The sequence below is a fragment of the Peromyscus californicus genome, unplaced genomic scaffold (genome assembly GCF_007827085.1).
Source record: "Peromyscus californicus insignis strain IS unplaced genomic scaffold, ASM782708v3 Scaffold_4__1_contigs__length_199733344, whole genome shotgun sequence".
NCBI classification, from domain to species: Eukaryota; Metazoa; Chordata; class Mammalia; order Rodentia; family Cricetidae; genus Peromyscus; species Peromyscus californicus.
The window spans coordinates 149,863,623-149,882,947 of record NW_026294562.1 but is presented as its reverse complement, the minus strand read 5'-3'; the positions used below and the strand labels follow the sequence as shown (position 1 = coordinate 149,882,947).

Sequence of the window (19,325 nt, the reverse complement as noted above, 5' to 3'; positions counted from 1 at the left end):
TTAGCCTCCTGCCTCAGACGTTCTGGGTGACCTGACTACAAGGAAAGCTGGCCCTCCTTCCATCTCAGAGATTTACATGCCACAAGCTGCCCCAAAATCTTCTTGGTTTTATTAGATTCTCTTGAGGGGGCATGGGGTGTACCATGTACATGCAGTGCCCACAGAACCCAGAAGAGGGCATTGGATTTCCCTGGAACTGGAGTTATAGGCATTTGTAATCTGTCTTTTGGATGCTGGGAACCAAACCCAGGTCCTGTGCAAGAGCAGCCAATGCTCTTAGCTGCTGAGCCATCTCTCCAGCCCCCAAAGACTTCTCATTTTAATGGGATATGAGATTGCTTTTGCTGAAATTGGAGAGCACCTTGCTGGGATCTGTAGGGCAGCAAGAGATTGTGACCCCTCTACCCCTCCTTCCTGCATGATCCTGGGTAAATGTCACTTTGTGAGCCTCATGACTCTTGTAAGGTCCTGGAACAAGACCCCGCTTTGTGTGGTGACAGACAGCTTCCAGGGCTCTTCTTGTCACTCACCATTCCTGCTCCTCACATCAACTTCCTGGGGAGACGCAACGGAGACATGGAAATGGGCTTTTCCCGTTTTCCAGAAAAGGATATTAAGATTCAAAGACATGAAATGATTTGTCTAAACTCATAGATGGTAAGTGGAAAGCCTGGGCTTGAACTTGAGGTCCCTAGCCCAGCGTGCTTGGTGTACCCTTGTGACTGATACCATCTATCAGGTTAGAGCAGAGAAATCATCCTGGCATTGGGAGGGCCGTGAAGGCATCCAGCAGAGGAGGTGCCCCCTCAGAGCCCTGGGCCTTAGGTAGGCAGGGTGAGCTGAGAGAACTTCCTTGCATTGGAAGATGCTGGTCTCTAGCCCTCAAATTTAAATGTTTTCCAGTGCTATTGACCTAATTCAGAAGGTGTTTATTGAGGCCTTACACTACCTCAGATTCTCTACTAGGGGGCAGGATAATAATAAAAACTAGACTGGTAAGTTTTATATTTGAAATGTAAACAGAAGGCTTTGCATTTATAGGAGAAGGTGCAATTAAGTCATCCCAGCTAGACAAAGGCAAATACAGCTGGGCCCAGTGCTTGAGGCAAGGCTTAGACGTCAGGAGACAGGAAATATGTGGTGACAGGAAATACGTGGTGTCTGCTCTTTGCCCTTGACCCCTGTGCCACAGACCCAGTACTGCAGGCTACTCCACTGTGTGCGGATGGCTGGGGACAGCCTGGGGACTGTAGGACCCAGCTGTGTGCAGTCTGCTGCATCCCCACCGTCCCCTGTTGGGTTCCACACAGTACCTGAAGCATCATCCACAAAGAAAGGAAATGTGCGGCCTGAGAAGAGAACACAGTGATCAGGGAGCGGGCACCCTGGCTGCACGGGGGATGGGCAGGCCTGAAGGTACAGGTGTAAGGACTGTGCCTGCCCTGCTAGGGCCTGGGAGGCAGGAGGCTGTGATGTTGCAGGCAAGGTTTTCCGTCCATAGTGTTTTGTATCATGATTTTAAAACCTGTTTCCCAGTTTCCTGTGTACTGTTCTGTCAGCTTGTTGCCATGGAGAAATAGGTTGGGGCTAGAAGCTCTGTCCTTCTCTGTCAGCATTGCTGGACCCGCCAGCTGCCTTCTGCCCCTGTGCAGATGGAGGGGAGCCAGGATGGCACTTGTTCTCAGGCCCTGTCTCTGCAGGCACTGGTGCTGTGGCTCATGCCCCCGTGGACTGTCACTGCATTTATTCGTGCATTGACTTAGCTTCTTATACCAAGTGCTCTGTGTGCCAGGCATTGCGCTGTGCTCTGCAAACAGAGAGTGGGCCAGGCCTGGCTGGTGGGATCTGCCTGCCTGTCCTGCTACAGCAGCCCCTTGCCTGCTTTCCTCAGCAACTCTCTCCTCGGAGTTATTGAGATGTTTTGCTTCTCTTTCAGCCTTTATAATTGTTTGCTTAGGAGCTTCTTGGAAGTTACCTCTTGTCCTACATTCCTGGATCTTAGTCTGTTTTTGTAACCCCATCATCTAACATAAGGCCAAGGGCATAGGAGGTCCTCAACCAGGAAGTACATTCAAGGAAGCTCTCAGAATGTCTAATTGTCTTTCTTCCTCTGTTCCCAGCCTGTGATGTGTGGAACAAAATAAACCAGAGCAAAGAGGTGAAGGACCCTTTTTTTTTTTTTTTTGGACAGGGTCCTATGTAGCCCAGACTGGCCTTGAACTCCCTATATAGTCAAGGATGGCTTTGAACTTCTGATCTCCTGGTTTCTACCTCTGGAGTGCTAAGATTACAGGTGTGGGCCACCACAACTTGTTTATGCAGTGCTGGGGGTCAAACCCAGGGCCTCCTGAATGTTAGGCAAGCACTCTCCCCACGGAGCTCCACTCCAGCTCTGCCTGGCTTCTGCTTTTTCTGAGCTGTATCATTTCAAGCAAGTGGCTTAAGCTCAATAGTTGCCTCTAAACCTGTATCACCAGACTGTCAATAATTGAATTTTGATTTAAAAAAATTAAAACTATTGGTGGCCATTTAACCTTATCATGCTTTCCTAGTAGAACTCTGTTGAGAAAAGTAGCCTTGCAAATACCCTTGTGTTACGATCAAGAGACCCAAAGCTTGGTCGTGGCCATGACCTTGGTCAAGTAAGTGTCTCTTTCTACCAAGACCTGGATTCAGTATCCACATTGGCAATGTTCGGGAGTTGGATTTTACCATCTTCAGTGGTTCTTTTAGCTCTCAAAGTCTGAGAACTCCATTAAGGGAAAAAAAAGGCTCCTCTCAGCTTGCCGCCCCCATCACCAGTACACCCCTAGGCTGGAGGCTGACCTCAACTTGACTTCTGCTGCCAACTCTGGAAACTGCTCTCCCACGAGGCTCTGGACCAGAACACTGACACTGGATGTAGAGATGTCTTTCCGAGGCAGGCATCTCTTTGGGATGTTCCTTCGCTGCCCCTCCCCCAGTGCAGTGGCTGGGCTTGGCCTGCATCCCAGAACAGTGAAGAATTGTTGGAAGAAGGAGGTGGCCTTTCTCCCTTTACCTGTCGTCTTCCTGAGCCTCTGACTGAGGCTGAGGTTTCTGTTTTCTCAGCCACCTGCAGTCCACAGCTCTGTGCAAGGCACTGTGCAGAATACAGGATGACAATAGCTATTGTCCTCACACAGTGACAGTCGGTGGCGTGGCCAGGCGAAATAAAGCAAGCTACAGAGTTCCTGGGAGGCTTGTCTGGGAAAGGCTGTGGACTTGATCGAAGAGTGGACCATCTCATTCTTGTCCCAGATGTTGCCTCTTCCATAGAGCTTAAAGGGTTGGGCAGAGAGTGAGCCCTGAGTCCCTTTACTGAAGGCCCTGAAGCTGAGCCTTGGAGACCTTCTGAGGATTTAGAATGGCATGAGAGAGATGGATGAGTGTATTCAGACTGAAGAACAGGACATGATGCTGTATAGGCCACGGGTAGAACAAGGTGAGAAGTCCTTATACTATTACAGAGAGATGTGGGAGGCACCACCGGAGGGATTCAGGCTCTGAACAGGCAGCCCTTATATTGCTGGGTCCCTATGGACTGAGCACTCACCCAAAAGATGCCTGGCAGGATAGAGGAGCAAAAAAGGCAGCTTAGAACTGGGGCTTTTTCCTTACCTGGGAGCCATACTCCAGTGCATCTCCTGACAGAAAGACCTTACTAGCAAGGCGCTGGGGTCCCTTCTCTAGATTCTTTCACCCAAACAGTAGGTCCTAGGTTGGTAGGAACCCGGGCAGCCTGTTGGGGAGTAAATCTTCCTGAGGTGTCAGCCCTTGCTCATGGGCTGTTTCTCAACAGATGTTCCTTGGAATAGCAAGAGGAATGCTTTGACTCTGCTGGGAGTCGAAGTCTAGATTTGCCAGCCAGGCCTGAGAGTCTAGGAGTCCGGTGTCTTGCATCCAGCTGTGACTCCCATCTTGCCGACTCCTGTCTAAGGCTCTACCTTTAGTTGTTTTTCTGTCGCTGTGACGAAACACAGTGACAAAGACCACGTGTAAAAGACAGCATTGAACTGGACTTGCAGTTTCAGAGGGTTAGAGTCTAAAGGCATGTCAGCAGGAATGGATGAGTGCTTACATCCTCATCCACAAGCAGGGGGCAGAGAGAGCACTGGAAATCCATGAAGCCCCACACCCAGTGACACACCTCCTCCAACAAGGCCACATCTCCTAATCCTCCATAAACAGTTCTACCACCTGGGGACCAAGTATTCAAACATAGGAGCCTATGGGGGCCATTCTCATTCAAACTACCACAGCTCCCAAATTCCCCTCCACAGCATTATCAATGCCCAGTCCTCTTGGTCCTGCCTCTCTGTAAGGGACTCTCTCCATCCCTCTTCTGTATCCCACTGTCCTTGAGGTAGCTCAGGCTTCATTCATCCTGGACTTCACGTTGGCCTCCAAAATGATGTCCAGGTCAACCTCCAACTACATTCAACCCAAAGTGTCCAAGACATGAGATTGCATAGGTGCTTTATATGTTACCATGGCAACAGCAATGAAATGCTGGTGATTCTGCTATTCTCTTACCCAGTGCCTTAGCAGCTTCCAAATAGCTGTCCAAAATCTATAGTCAGGCCTTTGAAGACTAGATCTCCCAAGTCTTTGCAATGATCTACCCCCTACCTACCAGCCAAATTTCTACTACTTTTTACACTTCCATTTTTCCCACCAAATGTAACCACCATAGTTAGCTGGGCAAGCTCTAGAGCCCCAGCCCAGCCAGGTCTCTACTCAGTGTTCTCCAGGTTTGGAATGCCCTAGTTCCTACCACACCAGTTTTTCTTCATCCATTGAAGATATCTCTTGGTCTCCTAGACTGCTTATTCCTTGAAGGCGGTTGTCATAGACTGCTCGAATAAGGTACAACTGATGTTTCGTTCATTACTTGAAAGGCCTGGCTCATCTCTGCAGCTCAAGTTTGAGTCGGGGAAGTTATATATATATGTCCACACCTCAGAGTCTAGTCCTTGAAGGGATTTGTAAGTTTCCCCAATGTCTGTGGGAAATCAGCCAGCCAGCTGTCCTTAGCATGTTGTATACAAATAGGCTTGTCCTCTGATGAACTGGCCAAAGAAGGCAGGGACCTGTTACTAGACATGGGTCAAAGAGATCACTCAGATATGGCCCAGGTATAGCCCAGTGTCGGGAGTCTTAAGGTAACTACCACTGAGCATTCCATTTTCAAGAGGGTCTAGCTATACAGCAGGGCTACAGGTGAGAGATTCAGGCCCTTAGATGGTAGAAAGTCAAGGGAGTGTAAACAGAGTCGGGATCCTGATCACCTAGTCTGAGCCAGTTCAGGGCATACTGGTCCTGTAGCTGCTCCAAGCAGGGGTCAGCCTGGAGGGTCTCAGAGGGAAAGGGGTTCTCTTTCTGCGTCAGGATGCTTTGGGAGTAAGTGTGGCCTCGATCTAGAAACAGCTTCTTCCCATCCTCCATTCCATTCTGAGCTAGAGGAGACAGTGACTGACAGGATGTGAGGCCTGCCTCTTCTGCTTCACAGCCTGGCTCCTCATGCCATGAACATGCTACCCTCTGGGCCACCATTTGAAAAGCTGATCTCAGCCTGACACTCACTGCCTGTAAATGGCGTAGAATTAGGCTAATCAGTGGCTCTTAATTTCCCAACAAATGCGAGTGCTGTGCTAATTGCCAGGGTCCACACCAGCAGATCCCTGGTTGGCGGCATCACATAAGAGAAGTGGTAATTTGGGGGCTGGAGTGGGGGAGGGCCTGCTTTGTTGGCTGAGCCGGTTAAAAACTGTCTTAGACCACATGAGCCAAAGCAGAGCCAGCCAGGGCCTGGCCCTGTTGATCAGCCAGGGATTGGGTGAGTAGCCCCCAGAGTGTGTGCAGGACCTGAACCTGGATCCAGCATCTCCTTGTCCATGAGTGGATTTGGTTTGTTCTTATTCGTGGAGGAAGATTTCACCAGCAGCATGGCATGGTACTGCCAGAGCAGCTCATCGAGGATAAGGCATCCCCAGCCTTGGTCTGTTACCATAGCAACATGGCATTTCCAGACTCTCCAGGCAACCTTACGGCATCTGCTGCTGTGAGAGATTGACATGGAAAGGGGTCACTGCTCCTTCTCCACTCTGGAGAGAGCAAGTTGTGAAGACAGGGCACTGTTCACAAGGACCAGGGTCTCAAAGGAATGTGGTGTGGCCCTGTTGGGAGACCGCTTGGCGACAGTGTGTAAGTGGTTCTTCAAGTCTGCCTGTCCACTCCAGTCTAGGGAGAGGCGGGCAAAGCTGCCAGGTCAGGAGAGACTTCCTGGAGGAAAAGCAAAGGGAGACGGACAAACGGACACAGACCAAGGCTGGTGGCTGGGGAGGTCGTGGAGTGTTGGCGTGAAGCTGGTGGTTTGGCTAGGTGGCAGAGCAGACACTGGTGGAAAAGACGGGTTAGTTCTGCTACCACCGCCACCACCACCACCACCCCGGAGCCTTCCACTTAACCTCTGCCTGGCAAATCCTGACCGTAGTTCAGCTGCACCCAGATTGTACGGCTGACAACCCCCACCCCCACCCCGGGCTGCTGACACATCATGCTGTCCTTTGAGTGGGTGTCCCTCCCCTGCTGTCTCGGCTCAGTGCTGTGTGTCACACTCGTGTGCTCACTGGACTCACTGGTCCTCCACTCTTCCTCTGTGTGTCACACTCGTGTGCTCACTGGACTCACTGGTCCTCCACTCTTCCTCTGTGTGTCACACTCGTGTGCTCACTGGACTCACTGGTCCTCCACTCTTCCTCTGTGTGTCACACTCGTGTGCTCACTGGACTCACTGGTCCTCCACTCTTCCTCTGTGTGTCACACTCGTGTGCTCACTGGACTCACTGGTCCTCCACTCTTCCTCTGTGTGTCACACTCGTGTGCTCACTGGACTCACTGGTCCTCCACTCTTCCTCTGTGTATCACACTCGTGTGCTCACTGGACTCACTGGTCCTCCGCTCTTCCTCTGTGGAGATACAGAGTGGAAAATGCTTGTTCAAGGTCAGGCAGGAATCCAGAAGCCATAAGACAGAGGTTAAGAACTCAGGGTCCAGGCAGGCTGGCCTTGATTATTTCCCGGCTTTACCACTGGTTTTGAGGTGAGCATAAGCCTCAACTAAACGTCATTTCACCCCACCTTCTTCTTCAGGGGTCAGATGGGGGTCCTGAACATCCTCACCCTAAGTTCTTAACGTGGTGAAATGGCAGACCAGAAGTAGGTCAAAACAGAAGCCTAGATCTTAGTGTGGAGTATTAGTGAATGTTAGTTATTGCCCTTAAAAACGGAGACTCGTTCACCCTCACACCTTCCTCTTCCTTGCTTGCACATACAAGGCACTGTATCTGGAGTTGGCATCAGGTGGATGTCATTGCCTGGCTGGATGCACTCACGATGCAGAGCCTTCCACATTGGTGGCTCCGCACTCGTGTCTGGTGTTTGCAGCTTTGATGCTGCATGGCTGGAGCCATGCCAGGTTGAGTCTGTCTTGCAGCTCAGCCTGCACTGAAAAGTGTGTGCCATATCTGGCTCCCATAGGCAGGTGCTGCGTGGCCTAGGACTTCAACCATGGACTTCCCTGGAAGAGCATAGCTTCTTCTCCCTTTGGGAACAATAGATATTCATAGTCCCTAAAACCTGACTTTGTAATCTACAAAAGATTTCCATTAGCTCTCCTGAAGTGAACAGGGCACTGGGATTCTCAGCAGCGAGAATGGCCCATTCAGTGGATAAAGATCCCACCTCTCTATCACAGGGCACTTCCCATCCGGACCCACACAGCAGGGAGTCTGGAGAGGGCCTTGTTCTCATCTTCTGACCTGTTGGTCTTCCCTGTGAATGAAGCCTTTGGCATGTGTGTGAAGGCTTCTTTGCATAGGACGCCAGTGAGGTAAAGAACATGGGCTTAGCCTCAGAACTTCTCGTGTTTGATCATGACGCCGTCCCTTACAAGCTGGCAGCCACTCTCCTGGAGGGGCTCACGTGCTGACACCCTGGGAGGGTCTGATAGTCTGAGTGATAGGTGACAGGGGCGTTTCCCAATGAGCCGGTCCACGTCGGCAAGGCCGCAGGTGCAACTGGGCTGAAGAGCACACTGTTTTCAGGAGGCGCAGCCCATCAGAGCTGCAGGGGTACTTGGGAGCCACTGAAGCCGATTCTTTCAGCCTTCAGATGCTGAAACAGAGACCCTGAGAGAAGCACTGGCTTGCCCAGGCTCACGTGCCAAGTGAGTGTAAAACACGCCTTGGATCTGAGACCAGCCTTTGGGTCTCCCAGCACCACACTGCTGTGGCAGTGGTAGGTGTTTGCATTCACCCTGACTCCATGGTGTTTCACTGGAATTGATTTAAAGAAAGAGGAGGAGTCTGGGGAGATGGTTCAGTGGGTAAAGACACTTGCCCTCAAGCCTAAGGGCCTGAGTTCAATCCCAGAACCCACAAAAAGGGGAGGAAATAATCAGCTCCCAAAGGTTGTTCTGTGACCTCCACAAGCACACCATGGCACACGCATGCAAGCATGAGCACATACAGGCACACGCATGCACACACACACACACACACACACACACACACACACACACACACCACTTAGCTAATTAATTTTTTGAGAGAAAGTTTTTCAGAGATGTATGCCTCAGACAGTATTTAAACAGACTTTTTAAAAAATGAGTTATTAGAAAAGCAACATATGAACATTGAAGAAAATAGAAAAGAATTTTATTTAGAAGTCCATACGTTAAGCAGTATCCTTAGTCCTCAGAAATAGCCTGGCAGAGAGAGTTGTGACCTGTAGATGAAGGAGTGGACTGGTGGTCCCTCCCACCCTCCAGGTTTGGCCCTGGGAAGTAGGACCGTCCCGAGAGACACATGGGAACTGAGCTTAGTGCTGCAGACCTCAGATCTGTATGTCGCTCGGACTCCTCCTAGGAAGAGTAAAGCCCATTTGCACTGGCTGTCTCTGCCAGGTAACTGCTTCTTCATAAGTGTTCTCATTCGACGGTTAGGTCCTTAGGAAAAGTCTGTGAAGTAATAAAACTATTCTCATTTTGAAAATGAGAAATTTGAGCCTGGGAGAGAATGAATAACTTGCCCAGGATCATGGAGCAAGGAAGCAGTGGAGCCCCCCACTTCAGGGAGTTGGCATTAGAAAGCAGGGCACCCAGGAAACATCTGTGTGTGAGCAGATGACTGGATGCCAGCTCCGCCTCTAGAGAAGAATCTAGGGAGCATCTGGTCCTGTGGTTAGAGTCGGTGGAGCTGGGGCAGCGAAGGCTGAGTGCACAGGGCCCATGCCCCTTACCACTGCTCCGTGCAGGGCAGCGTCACGGTACCACTTTTGTGCCCTGAGATACTGAAGACAGTTTAGCTAGCATTTCTCCTACCACAGCGGCTATCAAATCCTGGAATGCACCAGAACCTCCCCGTGGAGAGCTGTTCTGGGGTGGGCACCTAGCCTCTTGTGAACAAGTGGGAAGGTTGTCAGGACGTTGTCGGGGATATAGGGACCTGCTTCTTGGAGGTGGAGAAGCAGGAGTCACCCCAGGTCACGCAGTCCGGTAGAAGACAGGTCCCTCGGAGTCTCATCTGCATGCCTCATCTGCAGCCCTTCCCCCTGCACCACAGCAGCAACTGGGCCAGCAAACAAATGACACAGCAGAGAATAACAAATCGTTTCCATAGCGATGCTCAGTGGCTTGTGGCTGTCGGCATGCCTCAGACAAACCCTGATCTGAACCCTGGCTGGAGCAGTGCGAAATGTTACCTGCTCCATCCAGGGGAAGGAAACGTTCCAGAAAGGTGGCATGGTTTTATCCTGTGACTGTGTCCTGGGGGATCTCCCCCAAGTTCTCTAACGGCTGGCAGCAAGTTAGGGCAGACCACAGAGGGCTGCGAGTTGGACCTGGGCATGAAACAGGGCCACCCCAGCAGCCGATGAGGAGAGCCAGCTGAGCAGGTGTCATGTGATGAGCTCTGCTGGGGACTCTATGTATCTGTTTAGAAACAACAACGACAAGTGAGAGATGACTGTCCTTGTTTACAGGTGACGAGCCAAGACCAAGGTGTTCATGCCGGATGACATCAATATCAAATCCAAGCCCGGCTCGCCCATAGCTACTGAGCAGCAACAGTTGATTCCAAAATCTCTGCTCCCACCTCCTGAGTAAGGACTCAGGCTAGGTACTGGCCAGTGGCTCCTCCTTATCTCAGGAGAGAGAAGGTTGGGTCAGTCTCCCGGCAAGTCATTCTAAGAGCTATAGTCCAGTAGTCCTGGCCAGGTCTGCCAGAACAGGGAGATCTAGAGCTAGACATGGTCTAGTGCTTGTTCTGATACGTCCATTTTTCCTATAAGTATGCCAGTCTGTGCATATGTACATGCATGCGTGTGTGCACATGCTCGCACGCGCGTGCGCACACACACGCATACACAGACACACATATGCACAAGCACACACATGCACAAACAATCCTTTGGTGAGGATTGCTGTCATTGCCCTGCCCAACTCATCAATCTGGCTTCCTCTCAGAAGACTGAGCCACTCTAGGGACAGTTGACATTTAGGAACTATTCATGCCAGAAACAAATATTTCCTGAGCACCTTTTCTGATGTATAACTTTGTTAGTTCTGTGAGAGAGCTGTTGAAAAAAATCCTGGTTTTGCTCCCTTGGAGCTTTGCATTCTAGCAGAGACAAAAAGTTCTTCTGCTGGGCTGTTACATGTTGAAAGAGAAAGGCCTTGAGCTCCCCAGGAATTAGGCAGTATTGCCCAAGAAAGCCTGGCCTCAGGGTCCAGGCACTTCCCCCTCAAATATCACCTTCTGGGCATGCCACTTTTCCCATGACAGCATTCCAGGAGAGGACTGCTGGGCTGTATCCATGTCAGCAGCCCGGCCACTTACCGGGAGAAAGAACACTGCTTCCCTTGGACCAGAGCCTGCAGCTACACCCAGTGGCAAATTTCCTTTCAAACATACAAGTTTTTATGACAGTAAGGATAGTCACAAAGAAAATGTACATGTATTCATCTGTATAGTATTGTAAATACAAGATACACACTTTGTTCATGAAAAACCAAAGCCAGAAACTGTAATTTAGCGTGGTTCAGGGCCCCTGTGAACCGCGCTAGCACCTGAGAACCCATCTGCGTTCGTCATACCTCCCACCGTTTCTCACTTGGTTCCCAGGCTATACTCCCTCCAACCCACCACAGGGCTTTCTGCAGAGAGTGTTCGTTCACATGTGCCTGGCAAGGACCTCTGTCGTGTGTGTGTGTGTGTGTGTGTGTGTGTGTGTGTGTGTTTGAGACAGGGTCTTTCTATGTAGCCCTGGCTGTCTTGGAACTCACTATTTATACCCTGGCCTCATACTCACAGAAATCCACCTGCTTCTGCCTCCCAAGTGCTGGGGTTAAAGGTGTGCGCCTCCATGCCCTTAGCACCTCCATCTTAGACTGCCCCAAACAGAGCTCCTCATCTTCTCTCCAAAGCTGTTCTTCTCCCAGGCTTCCTTAGCTTCACAGATACTGCTACTGTAAGGGAGTATGTGAACCCTAGTGGAGGACTCCACGCTTTGGGCAGGTGACTTGTCACGGTTGGTCCTCAGAGGCAGCAGAGGGAGACATCACCCTCTATTGTATCTGCATCTGGGTCTTGAATTTGATTAAACTTAGACCTAGTGAGATATATGCTGGGAGATGTATAGTATGGCCCAGATATATAGTATGGTCCTCTGACACACGAGGACCCAGGCACCATTACTACACCAGGTGTGCTGGGGAAACCAGAAAAGCCTGTCACGATCCAGATTAAATGGCGTCCTAGGATTCGGTAGGCAGCAGCTGGCAAACTGACTGGGCCTGACCTGTGGCCTACTTTTATATGATTACATAGCTGTTTAATTTATTTTATTTATATGTGTTTGCACACAGGTAGATATGTGTATCATGTGCATGCCTGGTGCTCACAGAGGTCAGAAGACAATGTCAGATCAGATTCCCTGGAACTGGAGTTCCAGATGGTTGTGAACTACCATGTGGGTGCTGGGAACTGAACCCAGGTCCTCGGCAAGAGCAAGTGCTCTTAACTGTGGAACTACTTCTCCAGCCCCACAAGCCATTCTCAAATGACCTTCAAAGGATTGTGCAAAAGAGACTGAGCGGGGCTGCAGAGATGGCTCAGTGGACGTAGGACCTGTTGCAGAAACAGGCGGACCTCAGTGCAGATCTCCAGTCCCCAGGGGAAAAACCAGGCATGGCAGCACATACCTGTGGCCCCAACACTGGGAGTGACAAGAAGATCCCTGGGCTTCCTGTCCAACCCCTGTAGCCAATCAATGAGCTCCAGGTTCAGTAAGAGACTCTCTGTCGCCTGGCGGTGGTGTCGCACGCCTTTAATCCCAGCACTTGGGAGGCAGAGGCAGGCAGATCTCTGCAAGTTCGAGGCCAGCCTGGGCTATAGAGTGAGTACCAGGAAAGGCGCAAAGCTACACAGAGAAACCCTGTCTCAAAAAACCAAAGAGAGAGAGAGAGAGAGAGACTCACTCTCTGTCTCAAAAACGAAGGAGACTCAGTGTAGATCTCTGGCCTCCACACACATCTATTCCCATATACGTGTGTACACACCCATACAGCACACCCACAAAGAGAACGAGGGTGTGGGACAGCACGCTAGTGGGCCCCTCAAACCTAAAGTACCTCTGTAAGAGCAAGTTCAGGGAAGCCTAGTGTATAACGTGTGCAGTTTAGCACAGTGCTGGGAGCCCGCTCCACGTTCTAGATGCTCAGCCTTCTCTCCTGGAAGATGATCACCATCCATGAAATGTGGCCACCTCACTGGGCTCTTACAACCTGAGCAGATAAAGCACACAACCAGAAACACGTCCTCTCTTCAGAGTCTCGGAAGAGATAGCTGGGCTTTTGCCAGCTTCGGCACCAAGCAGGCCTGAAAGTCCTGGCTCCGGGCCTCATCTACCCAGCCCTGAGTGTGGCTTCCTTAGAGTGAGTTCCCTTTGGCAGGAGAAGAGCATGCCAGCTGCCCATTGTGCTGTGTCCTGTGGCGAGGTCATCTCTGTCTTCCTTCCACCCCCACGCCTGCTCCCCACCCCACCCCTGCTCCCCACCCCACCCCTGCTCCCACCCCACCCCTGCTCCCCACCCCACCCCACCCCTGCTGACAGTCAGCTGCGCTTCTCACCAGGGCCAGGCACTTTGCCCATGCAAGGCGCCAAACTGGCCCCTAAGGTTCTGGGCTCTTGCATCCTGCCGCTCCTCCCTTCCTCCCTTCCTCCCTTCCTTCCTTCTGAGTCCATCCTCCTTCTTGCTCCTCCTGATCAGCCTTGTGAACTTCAACCAAGCAGGGAGGGGGAGCCGCTCTCTCTGCACGTGTTTCCTCATCTTGCCAGCTAACCAGAAGACGTGTATTTCCCCAGACCTGAGCCCCTGACCAGTACAGCCTCCCTCCCGAGAAAGTGGAGCCCTGAGGGCAATCCCCTTAAGCCCAGCTGGCCTCCCTCTCTTGAAACAGTGCTCTGTAAAACAAACGTTTGGTGTATAATCACATAATTGTGAAGATTTAAACGTTCAGATTGTGGGAAAATCAGGAGTATTTTCTGATAAAGGTGGGCTTTCAGTTTGTGCATGCTGCTGAAGAAATTGAACTTTCTAGAAGAGTACTGAATCTGCTGGGTGTGATGAGCACTTGCGAGGTGAAACAGGAGGATGGAGGGTCAAGGTTATCCTTGGCTATATTGTAAGTTAGAGGCCAGCCTAAACTTCATGAGACTCTCCCCGCTCCTCAGTAAACCCCCAAGTCAGTAAATAGAGTCATAAATATGTCTGTTGAAAGATCTAAAGCAAAATTTTAAGTCAAACTGGAAAAAAAAAAACAGGTAATCTACCTTTTGGATTTGAACATGTAAATGTTTTTATATTAACCGGGGTGGGGAGGGGGATTGTAGGGAACAGCACACAACAGAGGAGAGAAAAGTATCCAAGAACCATGGGGTTATATGTAACAGTGAGGTACCATTTTGTATTCAAATTGAAAAGAATTTTTAAAGCCCATGAGGCTAATAAACACTAGTGATGTGGGAGGGGGCAGAGACACCCGCAGATCACCAAAGCCAGGCGGCTTCTCCGCAGAGTCCTGGCAGTCCTCAGACAGCTCTCGGAAGTCTCCAAGATGGCAGTACCCACTGGCTGGGAATCCCCATCCTGCAAATCTAATTTGAAAAGGTAATTAGAGGGAGTGACCAAGATTCACGCTCCGAGGTGTCCATGCAATGCTGTAGGAAAATGGAAAATTAGAACCAACCTGAGCATCTGATAATGGCCGGCATGTTAAGTAAATTGTTTAATCTTCATAATGTGCGATTAGGAAGCCACTATAAATAAGTTGCTCAGCAAAAGACTCCATAAACAAAATGGGGTGACACACCCCAGACTTCTGGAAGAAGACACTTGCAGTGTGTAGAACCAGGGGAAATGCACAGTCAGTCAGTCAGAAAGAGGCAAAAAGAACAAGAAGGCGGGGAACGTAAACATGTGACTTGGCTCAGCTTCATGAGGCAGAGCTCACTCCCGTTAGCAGGAGCCCAAGCTGAGTGGATATACTCACCAGAGTGGCAGTCGTCTCCAGGGAGCGATGCGGAGACACATCCGTGTCCATGAGGGATGGGAGTGCACCTACAGCCACTTTGATGGGCCACTCTGTGGCCCATACTTAGTAAAATTAAATGTGAACCCCGCCCCATGACTTGTATGTGCTTCTGAGGATCACTCTGCACAAGCATCATTTTCTACCAGGAGACATGCTCAAAGGTGTTCACAGCAGTATTGTTTATAATAGCAGCCATATTGGTGATGTTGCATAATATCATAATATATCACACATTGGTGTATATAGCCCAGTGGCAACAATGACTACTAAGCACTAGCTGTCCCAAGGACATGGCTAAGTGGACAATGACTTTACACAATGAGAAGCTATTAATGAGCTAGGTTGACGAAGTACTGACTCAGATAAATTCCTGAAGCAGTGTCAAGTGTAAAGAATAGGTCATATAAAAGGTGTGTATCAGCGATGTGCTTTCGTAAGTCTTTAAAACAAATGAGTATATAGTGTTTAAGGACAGACACGTACATATAAATACATGTGCATCCAAGTATGGACACTGGCTTCAGAACAGTGGTTACTATTGAGGGTGGAGGGCCCAGCAGGCAGTCGGGCTTAAATGGGTTTGGGGGTTTTTGTTTGTTTCTTGGTTGGTTTGTTTGTTTGTTTGTTTGTTTTAAGGAAAGGATTGAAATACATATGAGAAATTGGTAGCTAACGTTCTGAGCTTAGGTTAGGATGTTGTACATTGTTTTCCATGCTTTTCTGCATACTAAGGTATTTCAAATTTTCAAGTAGTTTTCTTAAGGAGGAAGGTTGAAACAAGGTCTTTCTGTGTAGCCTAAGCTGGTCTGGAACTCAGCGCCTCCTGCCTCAGCTTCTCAAGAGCTGGGATTATAGGTGTGTAACACAGGAGGCAGCCACGGGCCAAAGAAGCAGCTGGTAGCCTGAGCCAGAGTAGTGGCAGCAGAGGTGAAAGGACATGGAAGGAGAGACTGGAGTTGCTCTTGGTGGTAGTTAGCAGGGTAATTGGTCACATGTGGGGGTGACGGTGGACAGCTGTGGAGTGGAAGAATGGGACAGACTGACTTAAGGTGGGGGGCTGTTGAAGTGGGCCTTGAGCATGCCCTGTCGATGGTCACAGGCTTTGGTTTCTTCCTCTGTGGAGCGGGTGCTCTGGTGATGTCTGTGCCCTCTCTCCCACAGGTGACAAGTGTTGCTCCTGGGGCTGGAATGAGCATGGCATGTGTGGGGACGGCACTGAGGCCAACGTCTGGACTCCAGCTCCGGTGCAGGCCTTCCAGTCACCGGTGCGACTCCTCCTCGTGGGCTGTGGGGCTGGCCACTCCTTGGCCTTATGTCAGCTGCCAGCACACCCTGGGCCACGCCAGGATCTCAAGTTCACCTACCCACTCCAAGATGCCACAGAGAACACTGAATCTCAGGGTGCCATGGACAAAGAGAGAGACTGGAAGGAGAGATGATCAGTAACTTCAGCCTGAACCACTTCTGACTGAATGAGAAATGAGGGACCATGAGGAGCACCTTTAATAAAGTGGCTTATCCCAACGAAAGGTTCCCTGGAGAATCTTTCTGTCAGAAAGGGCCTCAGTAAGCCCTGATGGCTGGGCAGGACCACAGACCAGAACAATGAGGAGCCTCTTGCCCACTGCTCAAAGAGGACTGAGCTATGGAGAGGACATCCTTTCTACTCAGCAGATGCACATGAGGGGATCCTCACTAAAGGACATGCAGATTTAAAACATCAGCAAGGAAGGCCCCAGCCCCTACATGATGGCAGCCCAGCTCCATGGCTGTGTTCTGGTCCAGCTGCCTTAGGTCAGAAGACAGAGGGTTCTAGAATATGTCTGCAGTATACATTTCCCTTCTAACTTGGGGTTTATTTTCTGTCCAGAGTCCATTGCCTGTCTGAGGGTACCAAGGTACTCTTGCTGGAGACTCAGAAAGGAAGGCATTCATGTCTTCATGACCAGGGCCCAAGCAAAGGCTTAGGGTCAGGTGGAGAGAATGGAATGAAATGAATAAGTAGAGAGAACACAAGGCTTCTGGGGAGACCCAGCAGAGGAAACCCCAAGAGCAGACAAGGGAGTCTGGAGCCAGGGAAACCCTCAGAAGATATTAGTCTTCCTCCAACCAGGCAGGATTCTGGGGCTGCTGTAGCAGGCTAACTGTATAGTCTCTGAGCTGGGATGCCTGGGCTCCACTGGCTTCCAGAGGTTATAGAAGCCTAGGACATTAAAGTTGGGGGATCTTCCATCAACATGCAGCTGGGAGGCCTTCCAACTACATTCTTCAGAGTCTTGCGTGGTAGCACATGCCTTCAGTACCAGCACTTGGATGAAAGAGCTAGGTGGATCTCTGTGAGTTTACAGCCAGCCTGAGCTACATAGCAAGTTCCAGGCCAGCCAGGGCTTACAGAGTGAGACCCTAGCTCAAAAAAACAACAATAAAAAACAAAAGCCAACACGGTACACTCTTCGGAGCCTTAGGCATCTCCTTGCAGATGGGAAGGGGGTCAGGTAGACAAAGAGTAGCTTGCCAACCCCCAGGTTCCTTTAGGCACTGTTGGTTTTGTCTTTATGTATTGTGATCTGTATAAGATTATATTTGATAAGTGGGTCCTTAAGAAAGTGTAGAAACTGCTGATCTTACTCATCCATTCTTGTTGCTCATTGGGAGAAAATGGTGACTGAAAATGGGGGAAGGATCATCTCAAGGTCACACACCTTGGGCCCTGAGCTAGACAAGGATGGGATGGGAAGTAGCCAAATGACCAGAAGTGGGTTCTGCTCCAAAGATGTGGACGAAGTCAGTTCCAAACTCCACAGGCCTGAGCCTAGATACCACTTACAGCCACAGTCTGCTCTGCAACCCCAGTGCCTGAAGCCTTGCTCCTAACATAGACCCAAGAACTCTACCCTGTTCCACACAACCCCACCTCCCAGGCCCAGAGACCAGTTGCAGCCTTTGGACTCCGATGTGTCCTTGCTAGCAGGACCAAGTCCACGGAGATGGAGCTGTCACCCAGGGGTAAGCCATACCTGAGCAAGCTTAAGGTCACTGTCCTGTAGGCTGAATAGTTGGCAAAAACCAGGCCAGAAAGCATTCCCATGTGACCCATACAGTCTCAAGAAGCCAACACCATCTTGCCCAGAAGGCCACAGGGCAGACCTCCCTCCTATCTCCTTCAGCACGTACTAGAAAAAACTCAACACCCTGTACTTCTGTTGCTGGAGCCCAGGGCCTCGTTTGCATGAGGTAGACACACCTTTGCATCCTGAATAGGATCAGCGCAGCAGCTGTAACTAAGTCCTTTGATCTAGAACCTCAGATGCTGCTTACAAGTGGGCCAGATCCTTCTGGAAGCAGGCACATGCAGGAAGGCATGGCTTCATCGCCCACCACCTCACCTCAGCCACTCCCGTTCCGCCACTCCTGATGGCGGTGTGGACAGGAGTCCCTTCGCCTGGCTTCATTGCCTGTCTCCAATGAGGGAAAGCACTTTTCAGAGATGAGGAAGGACCTGTTGATACATCTAGATTTTTGAGCCCTGCAACCTTTGATGACTGTTTGTCTTTCTAAGACTTTGACCAAGTTCCCTTTTCTAACAGCCCATGAGGGAGCCAGCTCTTAGTCAATTCTAGAACTCAGCAAAATGTAAATGAAGGATCTTCTCAGTGTCCCCATGGGTCACCATGGAGTTGGGAGGTTAACTGAGCAAGCTCTGAGATCCCGTTCTTATCCGCTCTCCACTTTATTCTGTTTACAGTTTTTTGAGAACCAGTCTCCAGGTCTCATGGCCAGTAGATAGTTTCACTTCACCTGCCTTGTTAGGCTCATTAGGGTCACAGGAAGGAGAAGGAAGAATGACCCCATTGTGTGCTTACAGGTCTCTGGCCAGGCCCTGGAGTAAGTGTTGAGGACCCAGCATGCAGCAGCTGCTGCCATCCATGTCCCCACACCCACTCTTCCCTCTGGTCACAGACACCCATCTTCCCGTGACACATCCACCACCCTGGCCATGCTGGGTCCTCACATGCCTGTGAGGTCCACTGTAATAACTTTGGATGGTGCGCTGGCTAGTCTTATGTCAACTTGACACAGGCTAGAATCACCTGAGAGGAGGGAACCGCAACTGAAAGAAAAAAAAAGCCCTCACAATGTCGGGCTGTAGGCAAGACTTAAATTAAGGGCATTTTCTTAATTACTGATTGATGGGGGGAGGCTCAGCCCATTGTGGGTGGTATCATCTCTGGGCTGGTGGTCCTGGGTTCTATAAGAAAGCAGGTCGGGGCTGGAGAGATGGCTCAGGGGTTAAGAGCACTGCCTCTCTTCCAGAGACCCTGAGTTCAATTTCCCAGCAACCATATGGTGGTTCACAACCATCTATAATGAGATCTGATGCCTTCTTCTGGCATGCAGGCATGCATGCAGATAGAACACTGTATACATAATAAATAAATCTTTTTAAAAAGGCAGATTGAGCAAGCCATGTGGAGCAAGCCAGTAAACAGCACCCGTCTGTGGCCTCTGCATCAGCTCCTGCCTCCAGGTTCCTGCCTTGCTTGAGTTCCTGTCCTGACTTCCTCCAGTGATGGACTATGATGTGGAAATGTAAGCTGAATTAAACTCTTTCCTCCTCAACTTGCTTTTGGTCATGGTGTTCCATCAAAGC

The 19,325-nt window shown here is 50.3% G+C and overlaps 1 protein-coding gene across 1 annotated transcript in view; it reads left to right on the top strand.

Annotated features, from left to right (window-relative positions):
• Sergef (secretion regulating guanine nucleotide exchange factor) overlaps positions 1-19,294 on the top strand; it is a 213,104-nt gene extending 193,810 nt beyond the window's left edge. Inside the window, 2 exon segments of the mRNA XM_052713154.1 lie at positions 15,836-16,086; positions 16,089-19,294. Of these exon segments, the coding sequence (XP_052569114.1) occupies positions 15,836-16,086; positions 16,089-16,142 (305 nt within the window). The 3' untranslated portion in view covers positions 16,143-19,294.
• The last annotated feature ends 31 nt before the right edge of the window (positions 19,295-19,325 follow it).